The following is a 15,210-nucleotide window of genomic DNA, read 5'->3' as shown; positions in this document are numbered from 1 at the left end:
TTACATTTGTCACTCAAGAGTGCAGCACCCTCACCAGTCAACATTGTTGTGATGTGTTAGAATTGGCATGTCACATTGATCCTGATAATAATAAGCATACATACTATAGTGGGTTGGACAGCAGCCATTTGTATTATGAGCCACTCTCGAATTGATTGATACATGTTTCAGTGATTTGAGTTGTCACTTTGGCGCTCCCGCCAACGTGAAAAAGTAACAAAAGTCGGAGGGAAACAGAGTAGCCTAGCCCTCGTCACTCTGCTGCCTGCCTGCCTGCGGGCGGGTGGGTGGGGGCGGGCTTAGGGCTGACTGCCTGTCTGTCTGTCCCTCCCTCACTCCAATTGGATAAGGCCACACCGGTCCGGTGGCCAATCGATGGCTTTTGTGGCGAGGTATAAGTAAGACTCTCGAGGTGGCCAGCGGCTCATTCAGACTTTCTGTGACATACTGAAGCTACCAATATGAGCGGAAGAGGCAAAACCGGAGGCAAGGCCAGGGCGAAGGCAAAGACACGTTCATCCCGTGCCGGGCTCCAGTTCCCCGTGGGCCGTGTGCACAGGCTGCTGCGTAAAGGCAACTACGCCGAGCGTGTGGGCGCTGGCGCACCAGTGTACCTGGCCGCAGTGCTCGAGTACCTGACTGCTGAGATCCTGGAGTTGGCCGGAAACGCTGCCCGTGACAACAAGAAGACTCGTATCATCCCCCGTCACCTGCAGCTGGCAGTCCGTAACGACGAGGAGCTGAACAAACTGCTTGGCGGCGTGACCATCGCGCAGGGTGGTGTTCTGCCCAACATCCAGGCAGTGCTGCTCCCCAAGAAGACTGAGAAGGCCGTCAAAGCCAAGTAAAATCGCTGGTGCGGCTGCAACTTGACTACTCAACCCCCAAAGGCTCTTTTAAGAGCCAACCACCTAGCTCAACAAAAGCGCAAAGTGTCCTTTCTATGCCTGGCCAATTATTTGGCGTGTTAGATACACACACATATAGACGGCACCGTATCAAGTGCCCACATGAGGCCTAAATGAAGGATAACAACTAGTAGGCTAGAATGAGAGCATTATTGCGCGTCAAGTGTAACGTTGCTCGCGGCCCTAACAAAAGACCCAAGCGCGCCTCGGCGAGGGTGGGGGTTGCATTTTGGGGCGGCACGGAGAGGCCGAGCCTCCCGTCCAATGGGCGGCGGAGGAGGCCTCCGCAACGGGCCAATCAGGGCGGTGCGGAGATGGTGACCAATGAGCAGACGCCGCTGCCGGCTTTATAAACTTCACATAGGCATTTTGAGGCTATACTCCGACTGTGAAAGAAGGAAGCTAGCTAGCGCCATGGCCAGAACCAAGCAAACCGCTCGCAAATCCACCGGTGGCAAAGCACCCAGGAAGCAGCTCGCCACCAAGGCTGCGCGCAAGAGCGCCCCGGCCACCGGCGGCGTGAAGAAGCCTCACCGTTACAGGCCCGGCACCGTGGCTCTTAGAGAGATCCGTCGTTACCAGAAGTCCACTGAGCTGCTGATCCGCAAACTGCCTTTCCAGCGCCTGGTGCGAGAAATTGCCCAGGACTTTAAGACCGACCTGCGCTTCCAGAGTTCCGCAGTGATGGCCCTGCAGGAGGCAAGCGAGGCTTACCTGGTCGGCCTGTTCGAGGACACCAACCTGTGCGCCATCCACGCCAAGAGGGTGACCATCATGCCCAAGGACATCCAGCTGGCCCGTCGTATTCGCGGAGAGCGCGCATAAACGATGACCTGATCTCCAAAATCCCCCAAAGGCTCTTTTAAGAGCCACCTCCATATTTCAGTCAAAAAGGCACAATTGTTCCATTTGTACACGCCCCTTTCCCACCGTGTATGTTCCCTGTTCTCGAGTCACTACAGACCGTGGTTCGATTCCAGGCTGTATCACCACCGGCCGTGATTGTAAATAAGAGTTGGTTCTTAACTGACTTGAGTCGTTTCAATAACGCTCTCTATATGTGATTAGATGTATGCCTAGAGTAGAAGAGGGGAAAAATACACTAGCAGTAATGAGTGATAGTAATGATATAGGGCAAAAAGTGTCAAAAATGGTCACTATGTAGCTAAGAACAACTGACTTTGAAAGTGCCGCTGATGAGATGGGAAAAGTTTACCGTGGAGCACGGAGGCCATCTAGTGGTTAAACGCTGGTACTGTCAGCGTGTGAGCACGTCATAGTGGCTCCCTATTGGTATTTGATCTTCAGGCCAGCGTTTCCCAAACTCGGTCCTCGGGTCCCCAAGTGGGGCACGTTGTGTTTTTTCGATTCCAATTGCTCTTGGAATGTAACATGCTAGAGTCTGTCTATTCCTTTGTGAAAATGGCCATTCAATGATTTCTGGCCCATGTGACATTCCTCGATGGCCCCAAAAATCCATGTTTTGATCCGATCATTACAACGTTAGCTGTGTGCACCCCATAATTCATGCGACTGACTAAGCTATTGAAAGTAAAATGATATATCTCTGTCCGGCGCAAGTGAAAGGTGGTCGAAAAAAAGTAGAGTAGAGTCGTGTGTCTTTGGCGTGATTTGAAGTCGACTTCTGATGTGGGATTTAGTTCATTTTTCCAAGAAGATTTGCTGAGGAATCGAAACCCCTTGACCAAATGATACGACAAAGTAAAGGCCCTAAATACAGGCTGCCAGTTAAATGCAGCAATGACACGGCTAAAGTGTGTCATCTCAGGACAAAAGAGCAGGAATTGTCTGCTGTTGCATCTTCACTCATGAGACAGGTAATAGCGGAGCTCCGTGGTGCTGAAAAAGACAGCGCCCCTGGCCATTTGCCAAGGCCTATTTCCCGTTGGAGGGATTTTTGACATGCTATAGGCACAGTTCAGTACACCCCTCATCCTGTAATTGGTCCCAGAATCATCCACTTGATTCCCGACCACCAACCGATTGTCGGGGTGCATTGGTGTAAAATGTGGTCGTCGAGATCAAGTTCTATAGGCTACATGGGGTACTGGCATCTGTACCTTTTTTTTTTTTAGCTACCTACACCAGTAGGGGAGCTTACAGATAAAGAGTGCACTAGGCTAGAGAGAAAAGTACCATTCCGTTTTTCATAAAGTAGGTCAATGTAACTTACTCTCTTTTGATACTTGAGAAACATAGATTCACATGACGTCCAAATCTGCAAGAGACAAAAGCAGCAGAAAATCAGCAGGTGAAGAAAAGGGTTAAGTGAATATGATTTAAGAGCAGTCAAATGAAGTAATAGTGACATAGATTGTAAGAAATGAAATGTACCATGTGAACATTGCATTGTGGCTTTAGAAGAGCATGTATTTGTAGATGAATGACAGATTAGCTTTGGTGACAAAGTAACTGTATAATTTGAGGTACTCTACATGAGCATGTGTTTGCCTATTTGATGATCTGTTGTAGTTAATGTTTGATTTTGAGCACATACTTGTTGTGACAATTGCATCAGGTTGAGGGAGAAATGGTCTGTGTGGCCATTGTGAGTGGCACTTCTGATCCAGCAGGTGGTGTTAAGATCCCTCCCTATGTGGCTTTGAATGATGAGCCAGTGTTGGCAAAATGACTTGTGCTCCAGCGGGTGGCGGTGAAATGCCTCCCTATCTATATGACTTGCCCTATTCCTTTGACATTGTTCACTTGATTGGAGATGATTCCGGTCTTCTTCATGAGCACTCCTGCATGTCTTCCTTCCTGTCTTGCCATGTGGGTTCCACGGAGGTGTGTGTTTTTGTTAGATATCACTGGGCACATTCCTAACGTGGAGGTGGTTTGCATAGCTCATGTCATGTGGATATATAAAGTATTGTATTGTAAGGTATGTTAGTCTACGGACGGTCTGACATTGCTCGTCCATATATTGATGTATTCCAATTGCATTTGGGTGTATTGTGTGGAATGTTGGAACATGGTTAGATCTTACTGTGCTGTTGGAGCTAGTAACACAAGCATTTCCCGACATCTGCTAAACAGGTGTATGTATATCTCTCTAGTCACCCCCAAAACCAATTCTTTCTTTGGCCGCCTCTCCTTCCAGTTCTCTGCTGCCAATGACTGGAACGAACTACAAAAATCTCTGAAACTGGAAACACTTATCTCCCTCACTAGCTTTAAGCACCAACTGTCAGAGCAGCTCACAGATTACTGCACCTGTACATAGCCCACCTATAATTTAGGCCAAACAACTACCTCTTTCCCTACTGTATTTAATGAATTTATTTATTTTGCTCCTTTGCACCCCATTATTTTTATTTCTACTTTGCACATGTCTTCCATTGCAAATGTACCATTCCAGTGTTTTACTTGCTATATTGTATTTACTTTGCCACCATGGGCTTTTTTTGCCTTTACCTCCCTTATCTCACCTCATTTGCTCACATCGTATATAGACTTGTTTATACTGTATTATTGACTGTATGTTTGTTTTACTCCATGTGTAAGTCTGTGTCGTTGTATGTGTCGAACTGCTTTGCTTAATCTTGGCCAGGTCGCAATTGTAAATGAGAACTTGTTCTCAACTTGCCTACCTGGTGAAATAAATAAAAATAAAAATTTAAAAAAATGTGTCTATTTGATTAGGATTAGGACTTTTCCTCTATGTGTCGCACTTCCATTTCCACTTTATGTCCCCGTTAGGGAGCTGTCATTTATGCTGCAGGCTAATTACTACCAATGTCATTGTGGTCCAAGTTCAACTCCTAGCCTATAGGGTGTGGTAACAGGCCCTCTGTTATTTGTTGTTGTACTCTGCATGTGAAGTATCTGCACTGTAGCCTATAGAGGAACTAAGCCCTTGATAATAGGGGAACGCAAGCTGTTGAACACAAACTCCCAGTCCTATGATGTTGCTCTGTGAAGGAGGTTAGCTTTTCAGCATTCAATTCCTGGCAGCCTTCTTCGCCCTGGTTGATTTGTGAATGTGAGTGATTCGAGAATGTTTGGCTTGGGTATCCAAGGTGTTTGAGATTGTTGAGGACCAGTGTTCCGAGGGGCTGACTGTGACATCATAAAGCGGAATGTAGTTAGCGTGCTGTTTGAGGGATTCCAATTCAGTCCGTTGCGGCCTTCCAGGCAGTGCAGTTGTGCTTCAAGTGTGCTCTCTGTGTGATGACTTGTTGTGCCTACACGGAGTACAGCTACGAACGGACGTGACATTTGGGGTAAGCCTAAGCCTTTTCGTAACCTTAACCTATTTCTTCTAACTTGCTATGACAAAGTGCTTTGATGACACTAGCTGCATCCCAGCTAGTTGAACGCTTGTCAGTCATTCTCCTAAAAGGCAACCTCTGTTGCTCGATGTACTAAACCGAGGGCCGGCAGCCACTAAGTGCACGTAAGAGACAATTATGGCAACAATAAGTTGTAAGATGATACCTAGTCACATCTGAGATGTGAATCAACTGCACCGATTGGTCAATCGCCAGTATGTGCCCTTGGGCCTCATTTGTCCCCTTTGAAATGACCTGTTGAGATCATTCAATGCAACAGCTGAGGCTCTCTGGCCTATAAAGGATCCACCTCATACCACTATTTCCGTAATATAAGGCTATGTTATTGTTTTTTGAAAAAAGTACCATACAATATTTGCACATCCCTATCACCTCTGTACGCATAGGAAAATGATCCCTTTATTGTGTGTGTGTTGGGTGGGTGTCTGAGGAATGTTTTACTGCGTTTCAGCTTGCAGAGGTATCACCACCCTTCCCATGGCCACCTGGATCCTGTCTAGGGAAGAAAAAGAAGAATGACGTTATTACATGGCCTTCAAGAGCTACATGACTGCTGAGGTGACATTACGGACCCCTTATAGGGTTTGTGGCATTCCTTGTGTATTTGTTTCCCGTATGTTGCACTTTGTTTCTCCTTTGTACTTGTGACACTATTTGAGGTTTTAACGCCTATCTCTATTAGGTGTGACTGGCAACTGCAGTGGGTTGAATCCTACTAGTTCAGTGTTTCCCAACTCCAGGCAGGGGTAGAGTAGCCATTTTTTGTGGTAGCCCTGGAGAGGCACAGCTGATTGAAAGAGTTGAATCAGGTGCAACAACAACAACAAGTAGAACAACACCAATCAATGTGAAGAGTGGGACATCACAGTTGGGCCTTGTGTTCAACATAGCTCAGTATTTGAGTGTGTTTCCCGCGCATGTAAGTAAGTAGCTTTGATTTCTTCTTCCTCCATTGTTCCCTAGAACGAACGCCCTGCCCTCCCCTTTGCAGCAGAGGCCAGGCAAAAGCGCGCGCTTTCTGTGCCACTGGCTTCAATCAGGTCCACCAAACGCAGATAATAAGAGCACCCGAGCACCGAAAATTACGTCATTAATTCACTTGAACTCAGCTAGCGAACACACGATGTCTGGAAGAGGTAAAGGCGGCAAGGGACTCGGAAAAGGAGGCGCTAAGCGTCACCGTAAGGTTCTCCGCGATAACATCCAGGGAATCACCAAGCCCGCCATTCGCCGTCTGGCTCGCCGTGGCGGCGTGAAGCGTATCTCCGGGCTGATCTACGAGGAGACCCGCGGTGTCCTGAAGGTGTTCCTTGAGAACGTGATCCGTGACGCCGTCACCTACACCGAGCACGCCAAGAGGAAGACCGTTACGGCCATGGACGTGGTCTACGCTCTGAAACGCCAGGGACGCACCCTGTACGGTTTCGGCGGTTAAACGCACTCTTCTCGGAACGTCAACATCCCGACTTGAACCCAAAGGCTCTTTTAAGAGCCACCCACATCCGCTTCAAAAGGGTCAAATCCATTATCGTAGGAAACCATGAGCCACTCTTGAGTGGACAGGGAGGGAGTATTCGTGACAGGAGGCTATGTTCAGTGCAGGCTTTGCCTACAGTCGTATTAAACCATGAGCCACTCTTGAGTGGACAGGGAGGGAGTGTTCATGACAGGAGGGAGGCTATGTTCAGTGCAGGCTTTGCCTACAGTCGTATTAAACCATGAGCCACTCTTGAGTGGACAGGGAGGGAGTGTTCATGACAGGAGGGAGGCTATGTTCAGTGCAGGCTTTGCGTACAGTCGTATTACGAGACACCCGAAATAAAGGCACCACGGCTGGGAAATCCCCACCAAGTACCAAAAAGGGGAGCCTTATTTTTGGCCATTGTAGGACTTTTTTGGAAACACACCATTCCCCACCAGTGACAGAGCATAGGCTATGGTCTTTGTTAGGGAAGCAAGCCTCTGAGTGGAAGGCTCTTATGCGCGCTCAGCTCCACTGGGCAAATGGCAGGGGCGCCTATGAGAAAGCAGGGGTGTGTCCACGGCCGGCGAATTAGCTTAGCTTCGTCTTCATAAGAGGGAAAGGGCTCTCCACCCCCTCATTCGTTTGTGAGAAGCAGCGAGACATCAGCATCATGCCCGAGCCAGCAAAGTCCGCGCCCAAGAAGGGCTCCAAGAAAGCCGTCACCAAGACCGCAGGGAAAGGCGGCAAGAAACGCCGAAAGTCGAGGAAGGAGAGCTACGCCATTTACGTGTACAAAGTCCTGAAGCAGGTCCACCCCGATACCGGCATCTCCTCCAAGGCCATGGGAATCATGAACTCGTTCGTGAACGACATCTTCGAGCGTATCGCCGGAGAGTCGTCTCGCCTGGCCCACTACAACAAGCGTTCCACCATCACCTCCAGGGAGATCCAGACCGCAGTGCGCCTGCTGCTCCCCGGAGAGCTGGCCAAGCACGCAGTGTCCGAGGGCACCAAGGCCGTGACCAAGTACACCAGCTCCAAGTAAACAGCCCATTTGGAGTGCTGTAGTAACCCAAAGGCTCTTTTAAGAGCCACCCAACCTGTCAGTGAAAAAAGCAAATCCATATATGTGTGTGTGTGTGTGGAGGACATGTCAAAAAGGGGGGAGAGGGAATAAATGATGCTGACATGAACAGGGTAGGAATGTGTGCATGGCAGTATAACACAGTGAGTGGGATTCCACTCGTGCTCCGATGACTGGAGCCTGTGTAACAGTATAACTTTAGGCCGAACCAGGGACCCTCTGCACACATCATCAACAACAGTCTCAGAGCAAGTGACGTCACCGATTGAAACTAGCCGTTTCACATCCCTTACACACACCTGTACAAGAGGGAGGAGGAGAGAGAAGAAGAGGCTCCAAATCTCTCTCTCTAGGCCTATATCAGGGCGGACAAGCACATGGGGCGCCAGCCTCCATAGCGCCGGCCGCACAGCCAGACACCAAGACCCACAGACACAAAGACCGGCACGAGTGAGTCACGCTGCGGAGTCAAGCGAGGAAGGACTGCGAGAAGGCCACAAGCCTATCTCTCTCTCTCTCTCTCTCTCTCTCTGACACGCTTTTGAAAGAGACACACAGACAGAGAGAGAGACTACCTAGCACAAGAAAACACACAGGCTCCAAATCCAACTAATAAACTCATACTAATAAAACATCACACACACACACACAAAGTGCAAGTAAGCATGTCGTTGGACAGTGTATTATTTCTCGTTTGCCTCCTGGACACATGACGAATACAACGTGAAACTAGTCTCAGCCAGGCCTCACAAGTGCATGTGTTTTAAGGTCCCCAAAAGAGCTCTCCTTTAAAACACCAAGGAGCACATCAGGGGACGCCAAACCATTTGATTCCCTTGCCAGACATCTCGGCTCACTCCACAATCAATGGTGCTCGCAATCGGATGCACTTTTAGGCCATTTAGGAGACAAATAGCACAGGAAAAGCAGCGCGCACCGCTCCACCCGACAGTCGAACGGTGAGGTTTTGAGCGAGTCGCAGCAAAATGCACGGGGCTTCTGCAGCCCACATGACTTTATTCTGAACGGACACAAGTCTGCTCGCTGGGCCGTTCGCTTTTGGGCCAAAAACGCGGCTCCGTCGGTGACTTTTGGCCCGATATTGGCGACCAGAAAACACAAGTGAAAGAGCATTTGGCCAGCCCGGAGAAGCCGAGCTGGGTGGCTTGAGTCTACATGGTTCTCATGTCGCGTTTAAGGCCAGCCCCCTGCACGGTGTGGAGCTTCAATAGCGCAGAGCAGCGTCTACAGCAAAGTACTCCTCCTCACAGACTACCGTAGTGTTGTAAGTGTGTGTGTTTACCGGACCGAACGACAGACATGGCAGAAGTCGCACCAGCACCCGCCGCCGCCGCGCCGGCCAAGGCACCCAAGAAGAAGGCAGCAGCCAAGCCCAAGAAAGCGGGACCCAGCGTAGGCGAGCTCATCGTCAAGGCGGTGTCCGCCTCCAAGGAGAGGAGCGGCGTGTCCCTGGCCGCGCTCAAGAAGTCTCTGGCGGCAGGCGGCTACGACGTGGAGAAGAACAACTCCCGTGTCAAGATCGCCGTCAAGAGCCTCGTCACCAAGGGCACCCTGGTCCAGACTAAGGGCACCGGTGCTTCCGGCTCCTTCAAGCTCAACAAGAAGGCCGTCGAGGCAAAGAAGCCCGCCAAGAAAGCCGCAGCCCCCAAAGCTAAGAAGGTGGCCGCCAAGAAGCCCGCCGCCGCCAAGAAGCCCAAGAAGGTAGCAGCCAAGAAGGCCGTGGCCGCAAAGAAGTCCCCCAAGAAGGCCAAGAAGCCCGCTACACCCAAAAAGGCCGCCAAGAGCCCAAAGAAGGTGAAGAAGCCCGCCGCAGCGGCCAAGAAAGCGGCCAAGAGCCCCAAGAAGGCTACCAAGGCAGCGAAGCCCAAAGCCGCCAAGCCCAAGGCGGCCAAGGCCAAGAAGGCAGCCCCCAAGAAGAAGTAAACCTATTACAAACAGTGTTCTTTCTACTCGACACATGTTGTTACCACAAAAGGCTCTTTTAAGAGCCACCCACCTCTTTCCATAAAAGCGCATGTCATTCCATTCCACCTACCTACCCGTGGTGCAAAAGAAATGAAATGAATGACTTTTACGCACCACATTTTGGAGTGGCTAAATGGCTTTACATTTGTCACTCAAGAGTGCAGCACCCTCACCAGTCAACATTGTTGTGATGTGTTAGAATTGGCATGTCACATTGATCCTGATAATAATAAGCATACATACTATAGTGGGTTGGACAGCAGCCATTTGTATTATGAGCCACTCTCGAATTGATTGATACATGTTTCAGTGATTTGAGTTGTCACTTTGGCGCTCCCGCCAACGTGAAAAAGTAACAAAAGTCGGAGGGAAACAGAGTAGCCTAGCCCTCGTCACTCTGCTGCCTGCCTGCCTGCGGGCGGGTGGGTGGGGGCGGGCTTAGGGCTGACTGCCTGTCTGTCTGTCCCTCCCTCACTCCAATTGGATAAGGCCACACCGGTCCGGTGGCCAATCGATGGCTTTTGTGGCGAGGTATAAGTAAGACTCTCGAGGTGGCCAGCGGCTCATTCAGACTTTCTGTGACATACTGAAGCTACCAATATGAGCGGAAGAGGCAAAACCGGAGGCAAGGCCAGGGCGAAGGCAAAGACACGTTCATCCCGTGCCGGGCTCCAGTTCCCCGTGGGCCGTGTGCACAGGCTGCTGCGTAAAGGCAACTACGCCGAGCGTGTGGGCGCTGGCGCACCAGTGTACCTGGCCGCAGTGCTCGAGTACCTGACTGCTGAGATCCTGGAGTTGGCCGGAAACGCTGCCCGTGACAACAAGAAGACTCGTATCATCCCCCGTCACCTGCAGCTGGCAGTCCGTAACGACGAGGAGCTGAACAAACTGCTTGGCGGCGTGACCATCGCGCAGGGTGGTGTTCTGCCCAACATCCAGGCAGTGCTGCTCCCCAAGAAGACTGAGAAGGCCGTCAAAGCCAAGTAAAATCGCTGGTGCGGCTGCAACTTGACTACTCAACCCCCAAAGGCTCTTTTAAGAGCCAACAACCTAGCTCAACAAAAGCGCAAAGTGTCCTTTCTATGCCTGGCCAATTATTTGGCGTGTTAGATACACACACATATAGACGGCACCGTATCAAGTGCCCACATGAGGCCTAAATGAAGGATAACAACTAGTAGGCTAGAATGAGAGCATTATTGCGCGTCAAGTGTAACGTTGCTCGCGGCCCTAACAAAAGACCCAAGCGCGCCTCGGCGAGGGTGGGGGTTGCATTTTGGGGCGGCACGGAGAGGCCGAGCCTCCCGTCCAATGGGCGGCGGAGGAGGCCTCCGCAACGGGCCAATCAGGGCGGTGCGGAGATGGTGACCAATGAGCAGACGCCGCTGCCGGCTTTATAAACTTCACATAGGCATTTTGAGGCTATACTCCGACTGTGAAAGAAGGAAGCTAGCTAGCGCCATGGCCAGAACCAAGCAAACCGCTCGCAAATCCACCGGTGGCAAAGCACCCAGGAAGCAGCTCGCCACCAAGGCTGCGCGCAAGAGCGCCCCGGCCACCGGCGGCGTGAAGAAGCCTCACCGTTACAGGCCCGGCACCGTGGCTCTTAGAGAGATCCGTCGTTACCAGAAGTCCACTGAGCTGCTGATCCGCAAACTGCCTTTCCAGCGCCTGGTGCGAGAAATTGCCCAGGACTTTAAGACCGACCTGCGCTTCCAGAGTTCCGCAGTGATGGCCCTGCAGGAGGCAAGCGAGGCTTACCTGGTCGGCCTGTTCGAGGACACCAACCTGTGCGCCATCCACGCCAAGAGGGTGACCATCATGCCCAAGGACATCCAGCTGGCCCGTCGTATTCGCGGAGAGCGCGCATAAACGATGACCTGATCTCCAAAATCCCCCAAAGGCTCTTTTAAGAGCCACCTCCATATTTCAGTCAAAAAGGCACAATTGTTCCATTTGTACACGCCCCTTTCCCACCGTGTATGTTCCCTGTTCTCGAGTCACTACAGACCGTGGTTCGATTCCAGGCTGTATCACCACCGGCCGTGATTGTAAATAAGAGTTGGTTCTTAACTGACTTGAGTCGTTTCAATAACGCTCTCTATATGTGATTAGATGTATGCCTAGAGTAGAAGAGGGGAAAAATACACTAGCAGTAATGAGTGATAGTAATGATATAGGGCAAAAAGTGTCAAAAATGGTCACTATGTAGCTAAGAACAACTGACTTTGAAAGTGCCGCTGATGAGATGGGAAAAGTTTACCGTGGAGCACGGAGGCCATCTAGTGGTTAAACGCTGGTACTGTCAGCGTGTGAGCACGTCATAGTGGCTCCCTATTGGTATTTGATCTTCAGGCCAGCGTTTCCCAAACTCGGTCCTCGGGTCCCCAAGTGGGGCACGTTGTGTTTTTTCGATTCCAATTGCTCTTGGAATGTAACATGCTAGAGTCTGTCTATTCCTTTGTGAAAATGGCCATTCAATGATTTCTGGCCCATGTGACATTCCTCGATGGCCCCAAAAATCCATGTTTTGATCCGATCATTACAACGTTAGCTGTGTGCACCCCATAATTCATGCGACTGACTAAGCTATTGAAAGTAAAATGATATATCTCTGTCCGGCGCAAGTGAAAGGTGGTCGAAAAAAAGTAGAGTAGAGTCGTGTGTCTTTGGCGTGATTTGAAGTCGACTTCTGATGTGGGATTTAGTTCATTTTTCCAAGAAGATTTGCTGAGGAATCGAAACCCCTTGACCAAATGATACGACAAAGTAAAGGCCCTAAATACAGGCTGCCAGTTAAATGCAGCAATGACACGGCTAAAGTGTGTCATCTCAGGACAAAAGAGCAGGAATTGTCTGCTGTTGCATCTTCACTCATGAGACAGGTAATAGCGGAGCTCCGTGGTGCTGAAAAAGACAGCGCCCCTGGCCATTTGCCAAGGCCTATTTCCCGTTGGAGGGATTTTTGACATGCTATAGGCACAGTTCAGTACACCCCTCATCCTGTAATTGGTCCCAGAATCATCCACTTGATTCCCGACCACCAACCGATTGTCGGGGTGCATTGGTGTAAAATGTGGTCGTCGAGATCAAGTTCTATAGGCTACATGGGGTACTGGCATCTGTACCTTTTTTTTTTTTAGCTACCTACACCAGTAGGGGAGCTTACAGATAAAGAGTGCACTAGGCTAGAGAGAAAAGTACCATTCCGTTTTTCATAAAGTAGGTCAATGTAACTTACTCTCTTTTGATACTTGAGAAACATAGATTCACATGACGTCCAAATCTGCAAGAGACAAAAGCAGCAGAAAATCAGCAGGTGAAGAAAAGGGTTAAGTGAATATGATTTAAGAGCAGTCAAATGAAGTAATAGTGACATAGATTGTAAGAAATGAAATGTACCATGTGAACATTGCATTGTGGCTTTAGAAGAGCATGTATTTGTAGATGAATGACAGATTAGCTTTGGTGACAAAGTAACTGTATAATTTGAGGTACTCTACATGAGCATGTGTTTGCCTATTTGATGATCTGTTGTAGTTAATGTTTGATTTTGAGCACATACTTGTTGTGACAATTGCATCAGGTTGAGGGAGAAATGGTCTGTGTGGCCATTGTGAGTGGCACTTCTGATCCAGCAGGTGGTGTTAAGATCCCTCCCTATGTGGCTTTGAATGATGAGCCAGTGTTGGCAAAATGACTTGTGCTCCAGCGGGTGGCGGTGAAATGCCTCCCTATCTATATGACTTGCCCTATTCCTTTGACATTGTTCACTTGATTGGAGATGATTCCGGTCTTCTTCATGAGCACTCCTGCATGTCTTCCTTCCTGTCTTGCCATGTGGGTTCCACGGAGGTGTGTGTTTTTGTTAGATATCACTGGGCACATTCCTAACGTGGAGGTGGTTTGCATAGCTCATGTCATGTGGATATATAAAGTATTGTATTGTAAGGTATGTTAGTCTACGGACGGTCTGACATTGCTCGTCCATATATTGATGTATTCCAATTGCATTTGGGTGTATTGTGTGGAATGTTGGAACATGGTTAGATCTTACTGTGCTGTTGGAGCTAGTAACACAAGCATTTCCCGACATCTGCTAAACAGGTGTATGTATATCTCTCTAGTCACCCCCAAAACCAATTCTTTCTTTGGCCGCCTCTCCTTCCAGTTCTCTGCTGCCAATGACTGGAACGAACTACAAAAATCTCTGAAACTGGAAACACTTATCTCCCTCACTAGCTTTAAGCACCAACTGTCAGAGCAGCTCACAGATTACTGCACCTGTACATAGCCCACCTATAATTTAGGCCAAACAACTACCTCTTTCCCTACTGTATTTAATGAATTTATTTATTTTGCTCCTTTGCACCCCATTATTTTTATTTCTACTTTGCACATGTCTTCCATTGCAAATGTACCATTCCAGTGTTTTACTTGCTATATTGTATTTACTTTGCCACCATGGGCTTTTTTTGCCTTTACCTCCCTTATCTCACCTCATTTGCTCACATCGTATATAGACTTGTTTATACTGTATTATTGACTGTATGTTTGTTTTACTCCATGTGTAAGTCTGTGTCGTTGTATGTGTCGAACTGCTTTGCTTAATCTTGGCCAGGTCGCAATTGTAAATGAGAACTTGTTCTCAACTTGCCTACCTGGTGAAATAAATAAAAATAAAAATTTAAAAAAATGTGTCTATTTGATTAGGATTAGGACTTTTCCTCTATGTGTCGCACTTCCATTTCCACTTTATGTCCCCGTTAGGGAGCTGTCATTTATGCTGCAGGCTAATTACTACCAATGTCATTGTGGTCCAAGTTCAACTCCTAGCCTATAGGGTGTGGTAACAGGCCCTCTGTTATTTGTTGTTGTACTCTGCATGTGAAGTATCTGCACTGTAGCCTATAGAGGAACTAAGCCCTTGATAATAGGGGAACGCAAGCTGTTGAACACAAACTCCCAGTCCTATGATGTTGCTCTGTGAAGGAGGTTAGCTTTTCAGCATTCAATTCCTGGCAGCCTTCTTCGCCCTGGTTGATTTGTGAATGTGAGTGATTCGAGAATGTTTGGCTTGGGTATCCAAGGTGTTTGAGATTGTTGAGGACCAGTGTTCCGAGGGGCTGACTGTGACATCATAAAGCGGAATGTAGTTAGCGTGCTGTTTGAGGGATTCCAATTCAGTCCGTTGCGGCCTTCCAGGCAGTGCAGTTGTGCTTCAAGTGTGCTCTCTGTGTGATGACTTGTTGTGCCTACACGGAGTACAGCTACGAACGGACGTGACATTTGGGGTAAGCCTAAGCCTTTTCGTAACCTTAACCTATTTCTTCTAACTTGCTATGACAAAGTGCTTTGATGACACTAGCTGCATCCCAGCTAGTTGAACGCTTGTCAGTCATTCTCCTAAAAGGCAACCTCTGTTGCTCGATGTACTAAACCGAGGGCCGG

General features: G+C 48.9%; 2 protein-coding genes across 2 annotated transcripts; both read left to right on the top strand.

Annotated features, from left to right (window-relative positions):
- The first annotated feature begins 461 nt into the window (after nt 1–461).
- LOC118940119 (histone H2A) lies at nt 462–1,763 on the top strand. Its single transcript, XM_090204954.1, has one exon. The coding sequence runs from the start codon at nt 462–464 to the stop codon at nt 846–848; it is 387 nt and encodes a 128-aa protein (XP_090061080.1). The 3' UTR covers nt 849–1,763.
- An 8,566-nt stretch (nt 1,764–10,329) lies between these two features.
- On the top strand, nt 10,330–10,804 carry LOC149975754 (histone H2A). Its single transcript, XM_090204955.1, has one exon. It carries the CDS (start codon nt 10,360–10,362, stop codon nt 10,744–10,746), a length of 387 nt encoding a protein of 128 aa, XP_090061081.1. The 5' UTR covers nt 10,330–10,359; the 3' UTR covers nt 10,747–10,804.
- Nucleotides 10,805–15,210: the final 4,406 nt, after the last annotated feature.

Source organism: Oncorhynchus mykiss, chromosome 17 (genome assembly GCF_057628025.1).
Source record: "Oncorhynchus mykiss isolate SJ-2025 chromosome 17, ASM5762802v1, whole genome shotgun sequence".
In the NCBI taxonomy this organism is placed as follows: domain Eukaryota; kingdom Metazoa; phylum Chordata; class Actinopteri; order Salmoniformes; family Salmonidae; genus Oncorhynchus; species Oncorhynchus mykiss.
The sequence above is the reverse complement of the archived record's forward strand: the minus strand, read 5'-3'. Positions and strand labels throughout refer to the sequence as shown.

Bases quoted from the DNA above. Each gene is read 5' to 3' on its own strand.
- LOC118940119 (XM_090204954.1), top strand. From the start codon at position 462: ATGAGCGGAAGAGGCAAAACCGGAGGCAAGGCCAGGGCGAAGGCAAAG.
- LOC149975754 (XM_090204955.1), top strand. From the start codon at position 10,360: ATGAGCGGAAGAGGCAAAACCGGAGGCAAGGCCAGGGCGAAGGCAAAG.